Source organism: Penaeus chinensis, chromosome 17, assembly GCF_019202785.1.
Source record: "Penaeus chinensis breed Huanghai No. 1 chromosome 17, ASM1920278v2, whole genome shotgun sequence".
NCBI classification, from domain to species: domain Eukaryota; kingdom Metazoa; phylum Arthropoda; class Malacostraca; order Decapoda; family Penaeidae; genus Penaeus; species Penaeus chinensis.
Genome location: NC_061835.1, coordinates 5,094,321 through 5,109,320, shown reverse-complemented (window position 1 = coordinate 5,109,320; position 15,000 = coordinate 5,094,321). Strand labels below are relative to the sequence as shown.

At 50.8% G+C, this 15,000-nt stretch overlaps 2 protein-coding genes across 6 annotated transcripts in view; one reads left to right on the top strand and one right to left on the bottom strand.

The window, feature by feature from the left end:
• Positions 1-12,217, bottom strand: part of LOC125033888 (solute carrier family 12 member 6-like) — a 343,003-nt gene extending 330,786 nt beyond the window's left edge. For 3 of the 5 annotated variants that reach the window (XM_047625456.1, XM_047625457.1, XM_047625458.1), the window contains exon 1: positions 12,058-12,217. In XM_047625456.1, the coding sequence (XP_047481412.1) occupies positions 12,058-12,142 (85 nt within the window). In that variant the 5' untranslated portion in view covers positions 12,143-12,217. Of the gene's footprint in view, positions 1-11,928; positions 12,033-12,057 lie in introns of those variants that run through there. The other 2 variants (XM_047625459.1, XM_047625460.1) reach the window with 2 other exon arrangements.
• The window catches only part of LOC125033890, a 31,486-nt gene continuing 28,401 nt past the window's right edge, over positions 11,916-15,000 (top strand). The window contains exon 1 of the mRNA XM_047625461.1: positions 11,916-12,027. Coding sequence (XP_047481417.1) covers positions 11,918-12,027 — 110 coding nt within the window. The 5' untranslated portion in view covers positions 11,916-11,917. The remainder of the gene's footprint in view (positions 12,028-15,000) is intronic.

Here is a 15,000-nt window from a genome sequence, read left to right as displayed (position 1 = left end):
ACGAAGGAGGGGAGACGCGGAGCAGGGCGAGGGAAACGTCCCGTCTGTCGGCCCCGCGAGGAGAGTTGGCCGAGTCGTGAGGACCTGACGAAGGACTTGTCTGCTGCAGTCGGGGGACCAGATCAAGGCGGACGTCTATGATCCGTATGTCTGTATTTTTCAACTGTATGTATGTATGTATGACTGGGCTCGAATACATGTATAGGGTCTACATGTTTCGATCTCGTGTGCGCATGTCTGTGTCTTCGACCATATGTAAGTATGCCTGCAAACTTCGACCACACGTACTTCTCGATATCTCTACTTCCAACTTTCAACGATTTCTCCCTCCCTCGGGTGAAACCAGTGCAGAATATTCCAACCCTGCGCTCTAGAAACAGCTTAAAAGGGCTTAGAACTTGGGAGTCATTTTTCGCAAACAAAACGCCGAGTCGTAGCAGCCTTCCTATATAGCCACTAAAGTCTTGCTTAAAAGTCTACATTCTTCACGGAAAAAACTATAGGTTTCTTTCCCTCTGCAGAGAGACCTCTTAACGGCATTGGCTCCTTACGCCCCGATGCACTACTACGTCGCTAAAAATGAATAACAATTTCACTTCTATTAATTTATTGCATTCCACTCGATTTTCTTCTCTACGTGGGCTTTTATCCTCCTTGGCCATATCTATTCCCTTGTATAACCATCCGCATCTTGACAGTCAAATCTGTCTCCCTTGACAAGAGAGGCAGAACGAAGGCTAGCTGCTTTCCGTACCTCAACACCTACTTCCCTTCCACACCAACGTCTGCTTGCTGATTCGACTGACCCCCCCCCCCCCCCTACAGGAGGAGCGTTTCCTTCGAAGTTGCATTTTAAGGGACAACGCAGTATTAATGTTCAACGGTGAACTTGGGGACTACCACAGGGTGAGCAAAAATATTTTTATTAGTGTAATTGCGCTACCTGTGCACACATACCTAATCTAAGATGAATGTGTAACCGGTTCTGTGAAATACAGTCTAGCAGAATCATCTTGCACTTGTATTTCGTACTCGAAAATCTGCCACAAAATATGCAGATTTCGTAGACTAAAGAACCAGCTACAAACAAAGACTCTTAGTCAGCTTCATCGATCACGCTTCTGTTAAAGACAGGAGCCGCAGATCACCCGCCTCGGGCCATGGCGATCGCCAAGCAGCGGCCACTCAGAGCCAGCTCCAAGTGGCCGGCTCCCCTGGCAAACAGCGCCAATTACTTGATAGCGGAATCTTCCGTCGCAGCACATAAATGAAATGGCCTCAATCGAGTAAACAGCATCTTTAAACACGCCAATAACGGGAGATTGCCCCGCGCGAATCGCAGTCTCTTTAAAAGCCGCCGCAAAGGCATATTCCTCGCAATTAGCACAGTTATTACGGCCATTTGGGAATAACTTTTATCCGAATGGATTGGCCAAAATTAGTATAGAATGGCAAACTCCCGAGTCCAATTGCTTGCCAATTCATCAAAATCCACTCGATCGGTATCGCAGATTTGGAATCGCGTTTGATGAGGTTTTACAACTTTTCTGCACTTCAAACACACGATGGCCGATTTTTGCCATGATGTGCCATGAATAAGTAAAACAGGCAAAGGATTCCACTAACTGGAAAAACGACAGATAGTGTTTTTTTCCTTTTGTTATTCCAATAAAGTCTGAAAATATTTGGCACTCTCGCGTTGCGCTTTGAGAGGATGAAACTGACGATTGCAGATCCGCGTAATTTCATATACAAACAACAGAATTCTGCCGACATGAAAAACGAAATATCTGAGGAAATGTATTCTGACAGAAGTCGAAGTCAAAAAATGAAGTAGAAACATAAAATTAGAGCATATGAAAAGCAGAAGTAAAAAATATTTGTGTAACAAAGGTTAAATACAACCCAAGGGGAAGTCTTAAGAAATAAAAGTGAGAGGCTAACTAGAATGCTTGAGTACGAATGTCTACAAGTGAACGAGTGTCTCTTCATGCTCGTAGCGCCGTGGATAGCTGTCAGATATCTGACTATGATATGAAAGTGAAATAAACATACAGACATTAGGAGACGTATAAGGCGTTTTTATTTTGTGGACCACTGACTTCACGCTCGTTCAATTGCAATTTGAGTGATGTAATTGGGATCGTGCCCCCGAACGAGCGGTCTCCGGCACCTAACATCAACGCCGCCCACTATGTACAGCCCCGCACATAAATCCGGAAAGACGATACAATACGAGGCAATAAACTGCCTTTCCATGACCCCGACAAACTCACGAGACATTGTGATCAGAGATCAGAGGGCAGCGAGGAGGGCGGCCGGAGGAGCAAGAAGGCAAGGGAGGCACGAAGGCCGCCCGCCCGCGCTCCCTCGCCCGCTCGCTCCATCTCGTTGCAAGGTTTCTATTTGGGCTTCGCGGCGCCGTCGCCCTGGTGACGCCACCGATACCTCCGAGTCTCAGCGACTAACTCGATGATTATCTCCCCTTATCCCTCGCTCCCTCTCACTCTCCCATTCTCACGCTTCCCTCTCAGTCTCACATTCTACCTACAATTCACTTTCATTCCGCCTATCTCCCTTTCTATTTCTATTTCTCTCTATCTTCCTTTCTTTTCCTTTACACTATCTCCATATCCTATTCTTCCTCTTTCCCCCTAACCCTCTCCTTTCTCTTCTCTCTCCCTTCGCCTCTCTCTCCCTTCGCCTCTCTCACCCTCCGCCTCTCTCACCCTCGCCTCTCTCACCCTTCGCCTCTCTCACCCTTCGCCTCTCTCACCCTTCGCCTCTCTCACCCTTCGCCTCTCTCACCCTTCGCCTCTCTCACCCTTCGCCTCTCTCACCCTTCGCCTCTCTCACCCTTCGCCTCTCTCACCCTTCGCCTCTCTCACCCTTCGCCTCTCTCACCCTTCGCCTCTCTCACCCTTCGCCTCTCTCACCCTTCGCCTCTCTCACCCTTCGCCTCTCTCACCCTTCGCCTCTCTCACCCTTCGCCTCTCTCACCCTTCGCCTCTCTCACCCTTCGCCTCTCTCACCCTTCGCCTCTCTCACCCTTCGCCTCTCTCACCCTTCGCCTCTCTCACCCTTCGCCTCTCTCACCCTTCGCCTCTCTCACCCTTCGCCTCTCTCACCCTTCGCCTCTCTCACCCTTCGCCTCTCTCACCCTTCGCCTCTCTCACCCTTCGCCTCTCTCACCCTTCGCCTCTCTCACCCTTCGCCTCTCTCACCCTTCGCCTCTCTCACCCTTCGCCTCTCTCACCCTTCGCCTCTCTCACCCTTCGCCTCTCTCACCCTTCGCCTCTCTCACCCTTCGCCTCTCTCACCCTTCGCCTCTCTCACCCTTCGCCTCTCTCACCCTTCGCCTCTCTCACCCTTCGCCTCTCTCACCCTTCGCCTCTCTCACCCTTCGCCTCTCTCACCCTTCGCCTCTCTCACCCTTCGCCTCTCTCACCCTTCGCCTCTCTCACCCTTCGCCTCTCTCACCCTTCGCCTCTCTCACCCTTCGCCTCTCTCACCCTTCGCCTCTCTCACCCTTCGCCTCTCTCACCCTTCGCCTCTCTCACCCTTCGCCTCTCTCACCCTTCGCCTCTCTCACCCTTCGTCTCCCTCACCCTCCGCCTCTCTCACCCTTCGCCTCTCTCACCCTTCGCCTCCCTCACCCTCCGCCTCTCTCACCCTTCGCCTCTCTCACCCTCCGCCTCTCTCACCCTCCGCCTCTCTCACCCTTCGCCTCTCTCACCCTTCGCCTCCCTCACCCTCCGCCTCTCTCACCCTTCGCCTCTCTCACCCTCCGCCTCTCTCACCCTCCGCCTCTCTCACCCTTCGCCTCTCTCACCCTTCGCCTCTCTCACCCTTCGCCTCTCTCTCCCTTCGCCTCTCTCACCCTTCGCCTCTCTCTCCCTTCGTCTCTCTCACCCTTCGCCTCTCTCACCCTTCGCCTCTCTCCCTTCGCCTCCCTCACCCTCCGCCTCCCTCACCCACATCCCCACACGTTCTCCTTCTCCCCTCCCTCTCTGCAGCACTACTTACCCTTACTCTCCCTCCCTCTCCTCAGGCCTGCCCCCCCCCCCCTCCCCAGCACCTCTATAGGCCACAGGTGACGCGCCGGCCAACCGCACCCCCCCCCCCCCTGCTCCCCCACGTGGCCGCGTGAAAGCTCCCTGTCACTCTCTGCTTGCCGGGGATGGGGGGAGGGGGGGAGGGGGCGCTGAAGCAGAAGGATGAAGGTGTTGGGAAAGGGAATTGAGAAAGAGGTGGAGAAGGGGAAGCAAGATGAGGAGGAAGAGGACATGAAGGATGATTATGGATGATGGAAGGGGAATAACTGTTAACCGGCGACTATGGTGAAGGTGATGATAGGAGGGGGTAGGGAGTAGGAGGAGGCGTAAAAGACAAGGAGGAGGAGTAGTAAAAGGGGAGTAGTAAAAGAGGAGGAGGAAGAGGAGGAGGAGGAGGAGGGGAAAGAGGAGTAAAAGAGGAGGAGGAGGAGGAGGAGGAGGAGGAGGAGGAGGAGGAGGAGGAGGAGGAGGAAGAAGACGACGACGAGGAGGAGGAGGAGGAAGACGACGATGAGGAGGAGGAGGAGGAGGAGGAGGAGGAGGAGGAGGAGGAGGAGGAGGAGGAAGAAGACGACGACGAGGAGGAGGAGGAGGAAGACGACGACGACGAGGAGGAGGAGGAGGAAGACGACGACGACGAGGAGGAGGAGGAGGAAGACGACGACGACGAGGAGGAGGAGGAGGAAGACGACGACGACGAGGAGGAGGAGGAGGAAGACGACGACGACGAGGAGGAGGAGGAGGAGGAGGAAGACGACGATGAGGAGGAGGAGGAGGAGGAGGAGGAAGACGACGATGAGGAGGAGGAGGAGGAGGAGGAGGAAGACGACGATGAGGAGGAGGAGGAGGAGGAGGAGGAAGACGACGATGAGGAGGAGGAGGAGGAGGAGGAGGAGGAGGAAGACGACGATGAGGAGGAGGAGGAGGAGGAGGAGGAGGAAGACGACGATGAGGAGGAGGAGGAGGAGGAGGAGGAGGAGGAGGAGGAGGAGGAGGAGGAGGAAGAAGAAGACGACGAGGAGGAGGAGGACGAGGAGGAGGAGGAGGAGGAGGAAGACGACGAGGAGGAGGAGGAGGAGGAGGAGGAAGACGACGATGAGGAGGAGGAGGAGGAGGAGGAGGAAGACGACGATGAGGAGGAGGAGGAGGAGGAGGAGGAAGACGACGATGAGGAGGAGGAGGAGGAGGAGGAGGAGGAGGAGGAGGAGGAGGAGGAGGAGGAGGAGGAGGAGGAGGAAGACGACGACGACGAGGAGGAGGAGGAGGAGGAGGAAGACGACGACGAGGAGGAGGAGGAGGAGGAAGACGACGACGACGAGGAGGAGGAGGAGGAGGAGGAGGAAGACGACGACGAGGAGGAGGAGGAGGAGGAGGAAGACGACGACGAGGAGGAGGAGGAGGAGGAAGAAGACGACGAGGAGGAGGAGGAGGAGGAGGAGGAGGAGGAGGAGGAGGAAGAAGAAGACGACGAGGAGGAGGAGGAAGACGAGGAGGAGGAGGTGGAGGAGGAGGAGGAAGAAGAAAGAAGGAGGAGAAAGAGGAAGAAGAAAGAAGGAGGAGGAGAAGAGGAGGAAGGAAGGAAGGAGGAGGAGAGAAAGAGGAAGAAGGAAGCAGGAGGAGGAGGAGAAAGAGGAAGAAGGAAGGAGGAGGAGGAGGGAAAGAGGAAGAAGGAAGGAGGAAGGAGGAGGAGAAGAGGACGAAAAGGAGAAGGAGGAAGAGGAGAAAGAGGAAGAAGGAAGGAGGAGGAGGAGAAAGAGGAAGAAGGAAGGAGGAGGAGGAGAAAGAGGAAGAAGGAAGGAGGAGGAGGAGAAAGAGGAAGAAGGAAGGGAGGAGGAGAAAGAGGAAAAGGAAGGAGGAGGAGGAGAAAGAGGAAGAAGGAAGGAGGAGGAGGAGAAAGAGAAGAAGGAAGGAGGAGGAGGAGAAGAGGAAGAAGGAAAGGAGGAGGAGGAGAAAGAGGAAGAAGGAAGGAGGAGGAGGAGGAAGAAGGAAGGAGGAGGAGGAGGGGAAAGCGGAAGAGGGAAGGAGGAGGAGGAGGGGAAAGAGGAAGAAGGAAGGAGGAGGAGGAGAAAGAGGAAGAAAGGAAGAGAGGAAAAGAGAAGAAGAAGGGGAGAGACAGAGGAAGAAAAAAGGAGGAAAAGAGAAAAAGAAGGAGGAGGAGAGAAAGAGGAAAAGGAAGGAGAGGAGGAGAAGAGGAAGAAGAAAGGAGAGGGAGAGAAAGAGGAAGAAGGAAGGAGGAGGAGAGAAAGAGGAAAAGGAAGGAGGAGAGGAAAAGAGGAGGAGGAGGAGGGGAAAGCGAAGTAGGAGAGAGGAAGGATGAGGGGAAAGGGGAAAAGAAGGAAGCGGGAGGAGGATGAAAGAGGAAGAATAGGAAAGAGGAGGAGAAAGAGGAAGAAGGAAGAGAGAGGGAAAAAAGAGGAAGAAGGAAGAGGAGGAGAAAAGGAAGAAGGACGGAGGAGAGAAAGAGAAGAAGGAAGGAGGAGAGGATAAGAGGACGAAGGAAGGAGGAGGAGGAGAATAGAGAAAAGAGGAAGAGAAGAAGGAGGAAGATGGAGCGGAAAGAAGAGGGAGGAAAGAAGAAGGAAGAGGAAGGAGAGGAAGAAGGAGGAAGAGGGAGGAAGGAGGAAGGAGGATGAGAAAGAGGAGGAGGAAGGGAGGGAGAGGAGAAAAGAGAGGAGGAAGAGGAGGAGAGAAAGAGGAGGAGGAAAGGCATGAGGAGCAAGCGAGATACGCGGAGGAGGCGGAGGAGGAGGCAGATTCTCTTCCTCCGGTCTTCCGGCGCTGCCGCCTGGGACTGCTCGGCGGCGGCTGAGCTGTGGTGCGTTCCAGCGGCGTCGGCGTCCGCGGTCGGCGGCCGCCGGGCTGCTGCCTCGTGCAGCGCAGGTTTCTATCTGTCTGCGCTTGCCGGCGGCCGACGCTTGCACGCCTGGTGCGGTCTCGTCGGGCCCCGTCGTAGGCCTCGTAAGTCGTCCGTTCTGGCGGTAACTGCGATCTTCTTCCTCGGTCGTCTTTCCGGCTTCGTCCTCTGGCGGATCTTCTGCTTCGTCCGCACGCCTCAGCCGCCTTCTCTTCTTCCGCTGGCGCGTCGTCGGCGTCCGCTTGCTGTGCCGCGGCTTCCTCTTTCTTCCTTCTGTTCCGCGGTCTTGCGTCCTCTTCTTCCTCTTTCCCTTCTTCCTCAGCTGCCTGAGCTTCGTCATGTCGTCCGCGGCGTCGCCGCTGCGGCCTCGTGTCTGCTTGCGGCGCGCCTCTGGTCTGCTACCTCTGTCCATGCTTCGTCGTCTTCCGTCTTCTTCTTCTTCGTCTTCGGCGTCGCTCCTTCTGGCTTCGCTCCCTCTGCTTTCTTCTACTCTTGATTCCGGCGGCGTCTTCGCGCCTCGGGATTCGTGACTCGCCTCGGGATGTCGTCCGCTGCGGCTGCGGGCTTGGTTCTTTTCTCTTCCGGCGCGCGGCTCGGCTCTCATCTTTGCGTGGCTTGCGCCATGCGCTTCGCGGCGCGCGTTTCCTTTCGCAGCCGCGGCTCTCGTTCTGATTTCTCTATTCGCGTCTTGCTCGTCGTTCGGTGATCGCTCTTAAGTTTCTCTGACTTGTCTTTTCCTTCTCGTGCGGTGGCGGATCGCTGCTCTTAATTTCTGCTTCCTTTCTCTTCTCTCTCGTCTCTTCTCTGCGGCTGTTTCTCTGCTTCGGTTCGTCTTCTTTGTCTCGGCGCTTCGTCTTGTCGCTTCGTTGCGCGTCTCTTCGCGTCTCTTCGCGTCTTCCTCTTCTTCTTCGCTTCTTCGCATCGGTACGTCTGCGTCTGCGTCTTCTGCTTCGCGTCTGCTCTGCGTCTGCTGACGCGCTGTCACAGGCGCCCCCGTGTCATGCTTCCTTCCGAGTGTTTCTCTTGGCCCCTTTCCCCCTGCCCTTTCTTCGGTCCCCGGCCGGTTCCTGCCACCGTCCAGTGTCGTCCGCTGTACCCACACCTGCCCCCTCCTCGTAGCCCTCACCACCACCATCATCGCCTCCCTCGGCAGCCGCAGCCTCAGGCCCCCGCAACCCGAACAGCATAACGCCTCATCATCATCATCAGCAGCAGCTCAGCATCATCATCATCCTCATCATCATGCGCAGCATCAATCTGCATCCATCAGCATATGGCCCCCGCCGCCCACGCCCCCCCCCAATCGATTCCGCCGCTCCTCCCCTCCCTCCCCGCCTCCGCCCCCTACCCCACCGGACCCTCCCCCCCGTCCACCGGCCCTCACCCTCCTCACCCCCCCCTCTCCGCCCACCAGCCCCGCGCGCTCCACGCCCCTATCCCGCGCCAGCCACCGCATTAAGCAAGAAGCGCAACCACTACCCCCCCTCGACCCCCCGCCCTCCTATCACGACGCGGCCCCGCCTCCGTCCACGATCCATCGCAATTGCCCCATAACAGCGAGGCTCGGCCGTCGATAACTCCGACCATTATCCGGATGCAACCAGAGCCACCAGATTCGCGAAGGAGGACGCTAAAAAACGGAGGCTAAACGGGGGCGGAGTTTCTTGGGCTTTTTCAGTAACGGGGTAAATCAGAAATTGGGCCTTACACCTCATTAAGCAGTTTTTGGGCCTTTTCAGCAACGGGGTAAATCAGAAATTGGGCCTTACTCTCTATTAAGCGTTTTTTTTTTTTTTTTTTTTTTTTTTGGGGGGGGGGGGGCCTTTTCAGCAACGGGTAAATCAGAAATTGGGCCTTATTCACCATTAAGCAGTTTTTTGGGCCTTTTCAGCTACGGGATAAATCAGAAACTGGGCTTACCAACCATTAAGCATTTTGGGGGGTCTTTTATTAATAGCAAGATGAATCAGAAACTAGGTCTTACAGGTTCGTGCAACTGCATGTACAAGAAAATGCCACTTGCTTACTTCAGGTCTTTCTCACACTATATAATGTGAGAAAATATAGTGTTGAACTTTTTTTAGATTAGAGACTATGAACACGAAGCAGAGTCAACTAATCAATGGAGAGACACTTGACTCCAGCATCTCCTCGAGCGATCACGCCCAATGAGCCTTCCGTTGCCCTGCTGCGTCAGCCAGGAGAGGGCGTTCGGGAGATGATTATGTTGGAGGCTGCTGTCGCTCTGCTGTCAGGGTGCTGTCGTTCGTGATCTGTGCGTTTTACTTCAATGTCAGCTCAGGAGACGGCCGAGCAGCCTTTCAGTATGTTATGCTTTGCCTCTTATGCAAACATGGTACAACGTAAACTGAAAACGTGTTGACTTTTTTAAGAAAGTGATTTTCTTTTTTAGTCCACGATTTTATCAAAAATTGAACAAACCAACAGGCACGTTTTAAAATTCGTCCCTGCCATCCCTTCCACGACCCTAACCTAGCGAGCACAACACACATTAAGGTCCACGTGGCACCCCGACAGCTGCAGGTCAAGTCCTAAATGTCAATCGCCTCCGAGGCCCGCCGCCCTAGCCGCTCAGGAATCACCCTTGCTCCCTCCACCCTTGATGAGAGCCCCTTACTCTAAGGGTGCGGCCGAGGGTGATCTGCGGAGTCAGCCAACGCCGCTTCTTTTATCAGCCCACGGAGACATTGGTATGCACGTGTAAAAATGTGCTGTGCTCAGTACAAGGGGCAGAATGCGGGATGGGGTGCAAGAGAATAATAACGGTAATAACTTGGCAGCCCTCCAGCACGGAATGGCCTATCAAGAGACATCTGCAAGCAAGTATGTGCCCAGGCTCCGGAATCTGCAAATGTGAGCTGGTGTAATACAACAGCATTAATCAAAATCGCATTAACAAGAATAACCCTAACCCATACTCATGCGAGAACAGATATCAGCGAGATGGAAGAAAGATAAGGACACCCGCCCAACACATGCAATCACACTCAAAAGCACAGCGCGAAAATCCACGCAGGGCTTACCGAATTACAATACCGAGTCAATAACCAAATCGTAAAACATGCATCCAGTCAACAGAAGTCTGGTAGAGCCGATCCAGGCCGATCAATAAGTCGGAATGAGCGGATTCGAAGCGAAAACTCCGATCGATAAAACGATTAAGGAGTGGCCAAGATTAAATGCACTGGATACAGAGGGGAAAAGTCGATAAAAAATGACTTAAATGCAAATGCATCTGAGAGGTTAATCAATAGCATCGGTATGAGAGACGCACAATAATCAATGGCAGACAGCGAGACAGCGGGCGACAGGCGAGCCAAGAGTTCAAAGCACCCTAGGGTACACACTAAAAATGAGGCACTTTTCACACCCTGCTACACGAGGACATACGGGAGAGTAGCAAGATAATGTTGCAAGCTAAAAAGACGAACAATGCGCGCCCAGCGAACAATGAATACGAATAAATGAGGTTAATGGCCATGGCTACCGGCGAACTTTCCGTGACAAATGCGAGCGTCATAACATTCGTTCTCGATGCTATTGTGGGCAAATGTTCGCGCATAAATTCCAACATCAACATGGCCACGAAACATTACAAATTTACCACGTTAACTTACTTTTTTATCTCCTATTCTATCAAGTATGTGGGTATATTCGCTAAAAAATGTTTCCATGACAGGAACTCTATTAATCCTGCAAACTAAAATCTAATTTCCCTTCGCTATTGACTTTGGAAGCAATTTGTACTTTTTAACGATGTGGGTTTAGCTTCCAACTCAATAACGTTTAGGATATGTATTAACAGACCTAATTAATTTTCGCTAGAAGATTCTACATACTCTTTTTTGATCTGACTTTCAATCATAAAGTTTTAACGTGCTCGGCCGGAACTTTAACTTTCGCTTGCAGTTTGACTTTTTCTCCCATTACGGGAAACTAGGCGGGACTTTCCGTTTCTTGTGCGAGGCAAGGGAAAACGAGGCCTTGCACTCTCTCTTACGAGCTTGGGAGAGAAGGCAGATCCATAACGCTAATAATGGGGCGACTGTAATTTATCAACGGGCGTCATTCCGTTCAGATTGGAATTCGGCAAACAGAGCAGCTGGTAGGGGCCGCGAGGGAGAGGGAGTGATCCCATGGAATATGCAGCCCCTACAGCGAATGCGGTCAGAATAATATACATATGGAACCGGCAAGACAAAGGACTCTGGGGAGCGGAAGTACCTGAGAAATGAACTTTCATATCGACATGATATGGGTAAGAGTTTTTTGGCAGCAATCTCCACCACAGCGAGACACAACGTGGCAAGCGCGGATGCAATCATTCTCAATTCCCCCTTTAAACTTTTTGTCCTCACTCCCCCGCCCTCCTAGACACGGCTTACGGTACCCTGGGTGAAGTCATCGGTCGGGGAGTGCCCATTCTGGGCATGTTCCCTCGTGGGTGTTGGTTGAGGGGGCGGCGCTCGTGCGTCTGGCAGCGCGGTTAGGGGCTGGATCCCGTAATATGGGTCGACCACTTTCCATTTTCTATTTCATAAATCAGTTTTTAGACACGTATATACATTACTTGTATTACTACTGGTCTATCTATGGCGCAGCTAACGCTAAAACTACGAGGGTAGTGAAATGGGCTGCAAATTCCACAGAAGCTTGAGTCATTGTGTGAGAACCTCATCTGTTTTGACAGTCGCAGCGTCAACCCCGCTATAGTGACCCGAGTGACTCATGAGGAGATCTCAACGACGCATGACGCAAACACCATGCATGGAACACAGCCGGTATTATTAGAAGATAATTTATCTAGCTATCCGCATGCAGGCAAGCAAATAGAAGCACAAGATAGTACGAAGCAGAGTGAGGTAGTGACCATGCGGTGAGTGAACCGCAACACGTCAGAACACCTCCGCCCACCGCCCGGCCGCCTGTCCCGCTCCTTGGGAAGGGCAGCGGGCGGTGGGCGCAAGCGGGTGCAGAGAGTCGGAAAATGTTAGTTACCGTTGGCCATGCCGAAGCTAAGTGGCGGAGCGCTTTGCAGGTCATCATCCGCTGCAATCACACTAGCAAGACTGTCTCCATCACCACCACCACCCACAGGTGACGTAGCCACCGAACTGCTCCCCTTACCGTCGAAGTCATCATGTTCAGTAGCGCCGTAGTTGGTTCGCGACCCACCGTCCCCTACAGAGGACACCCTGAACCGCTCACTCATGACGAAGACACAGTGAATTCCACTGGCAAGTCACTCACGACCAGAGAGTTGACGCAAACGCACCCACACCCCACAACGGCTTACGTCAAACTGACTGTTGACACTCGCTGCCGCGTTGGGAAAACATGTTTCATAGAGTAGGTAACAACAAAATGAATATTCAGGTTATAATACTAATAACACTGTAATCACACTAGTTCATACAATAGGAAATATAAAAATAACACCAAGTTTTCTAAATGAGCACGAAAAGAATGTTATTCGTCGTACGTCCGCCAGACAGGTGCGCCGGGCAGGGTTCAGCAACTTCTCTGCGCTGACACTTGACACGGAACCTTCTCCAGCAGGTTTAAGTTTCGTTCTCATACGTGTAGGTTCCCATAGCTGATGAAGTGTGCTACATATGGGTGTAGATGACGTATCATCTCATGAATAACCAGTTCAGACGATAAATCGAAAAAGTATTGAAAAAATATTAACGTTCATCTCAAGCAGTTATTTTGACCGGGCGAGATAAATGCATGTGCTTGCGCATTCCGCGCACAGCAAGAAAAACAAAGTAAATCCGTGAAACGTACACCACAAGCAGCATCTTATCAATATATATATTCACTGCATTTAATAAACACATCATCATGTTTTACAATATCAATAATGTCTCAGAGAGTACATTCTGAATGCACATGTCAGCGGTAGAAATAGTCAGAGATGAGATCTGTCACGTGGTTTCGCAAACGACCTGACCAGGCGAGCAGTCGTGCCTCCGGATTCGCTCGACCAGGAGCGGATTTTCAATGTCTTTTAGATGAGCACTCGATATAGCCGTCGCTTCGTCGATATGTCAAGGTCCTGGGCTCTCTTGCATTCCCGCGAAATTTGAAAAATAAAATGTCAAGAGATAGCTTTCGCTGTTGATGCGACGACACTGGTTGAAAAATAGAATGCTTATGCATATAACCAAGAATATGTTAACTGTGTCTGGCAGAATTCCCAATAACCATTTTCAGGGAAGAGGACAAAGACGACTGTTGGTAAAAACGAGAGTGGGAGTGAAAATACAATAATTGAATGGAAGCAACAACGGCAACAGTTGCAGCGACGGTAATAGCACGGGTGGTGAACATAAGGTAAATGCTGAAAATAACAAGGGATGCGAGTGATAATGATAATGCGGTGGCGGCGGTGATGATGGCGGTAATAATAAAAAAGAAGAGCAGCACAAGAAAAAATAATAATAATGATTATAGTAAAGGTAGTTATACTACTACTACTAATAATAATAAATAATAATAATATGAGTAATACGGATAATATTAGTAATAATAATTAATTCGAATGATGATAAGAATAAGATGATAATAATGATAATAATTATAATAATAATCATTATTCATCAACAGTTAACGCTAATGCTAATGCTAATGCTAATAATAATACTAATGATGATGATGATAATAATAATAATAATAATAATAATAATAATAATAATAATAATAATAATAGTAATGGCAATGGTGACGATAATGGTAATGGTAATAGGAATGCTAATGCTATTGCCAATGCCAATGCCAATGCTAATGCTAATGACTATCTTAGTCAACAGGTAGTCGACAGAGCGGCGACCGGACACGAACCCAGGACCTTACTATTGCAAAACCAGCGCTCTACCACTGCGCTCTCTCTCTCTAATACAGCTACAAACAACCGATTTTCCGGCACTTGATAATCCGGCGCTTCAATCAAGCTGACAGAATTACGAATGAACACTTTTCGTTGCGTGAAATTTATCTGCTAATCTCAAAAGCGATACTCGCGAAGAATGATCACAGAATAAGAAACATGTATCGGATTTTGTTAATAGTGTCCCTCCATTAAATGTAATAGACAGTTATATTAATCTGGATTCGTGACTTCATATGCGGTTTCCATTTTCAAAATGGAACCTAAACTTATCTAGAGACCTTGTGCCTTAGCTGAAAATTGAACTAAAAATGTTTAGTATCAAAGAAGCCCACTCTGAGCTTATTAAAAAAAAAAAAAAAAAAAAAAAAATCGGACGGTATTTTGTTTATTAGAGCGGTTCGATTTCCGACCCCCCCCCCCCCCATCCTCATATCGAATTCTATATATTCAACGGCGTATCATCTTTCCTTTATCCCTTTGTTACATTACGTGAACTTCAGGATATCAATACATTTCCATCATTATATTTGATGAAACATATATACACAAGTCATTTTCTATTGCTTAAAAGTCTGCTGCGTGTGTGCGTTTTCGTGTGTGCTTGTGTGTGTGTGTGTGTGTGTGTGTGTGCATGTTGTAGGGGCCGAAGGATGGGCCCTACAAGAGTATGGTAGGTGGCGAGCTTAGGGTGTAAGGTACACAACCAAGATGTCTTGACTCCTTTACTGACACTGGAAGGTCTAGTGTGGCAAGAAGAGACGAATAAACAGGTAGAGAGAGAGAGAGAGAGAGAGAGAGAGAGAGAGAGAGAGAGAGAGAGAGAGAGAGAGAGAGAGAGAGAGAGAGAGAGACAGACAGACAGACAGACAGACACAGACAGACAGACAGAGAAAGAGAGAGAGAGTGAGTGTGTGTGCAAGAAATTGTAAGTAGAACAGCGAAGAGAAGTAAAGGAAAGCATTTTCGCTTTATTGCTTCATCAGGGCGTGTGTGTGTCTGTATGTGCGCATGTTTGTGGGCGCGCGCGCGTGTGTGTGCGGATGCGTGTGTGTGCGGGTGCGTGTGTGTGTGCGGGTGTGTGCATGTGCGTGTCCGTGTGTGAAAAAAGAACCTTCAAATTATAATAAGTTATCCCCTCCCAACACATTTTCTGCAGTGAGACCTACACCTAGAAA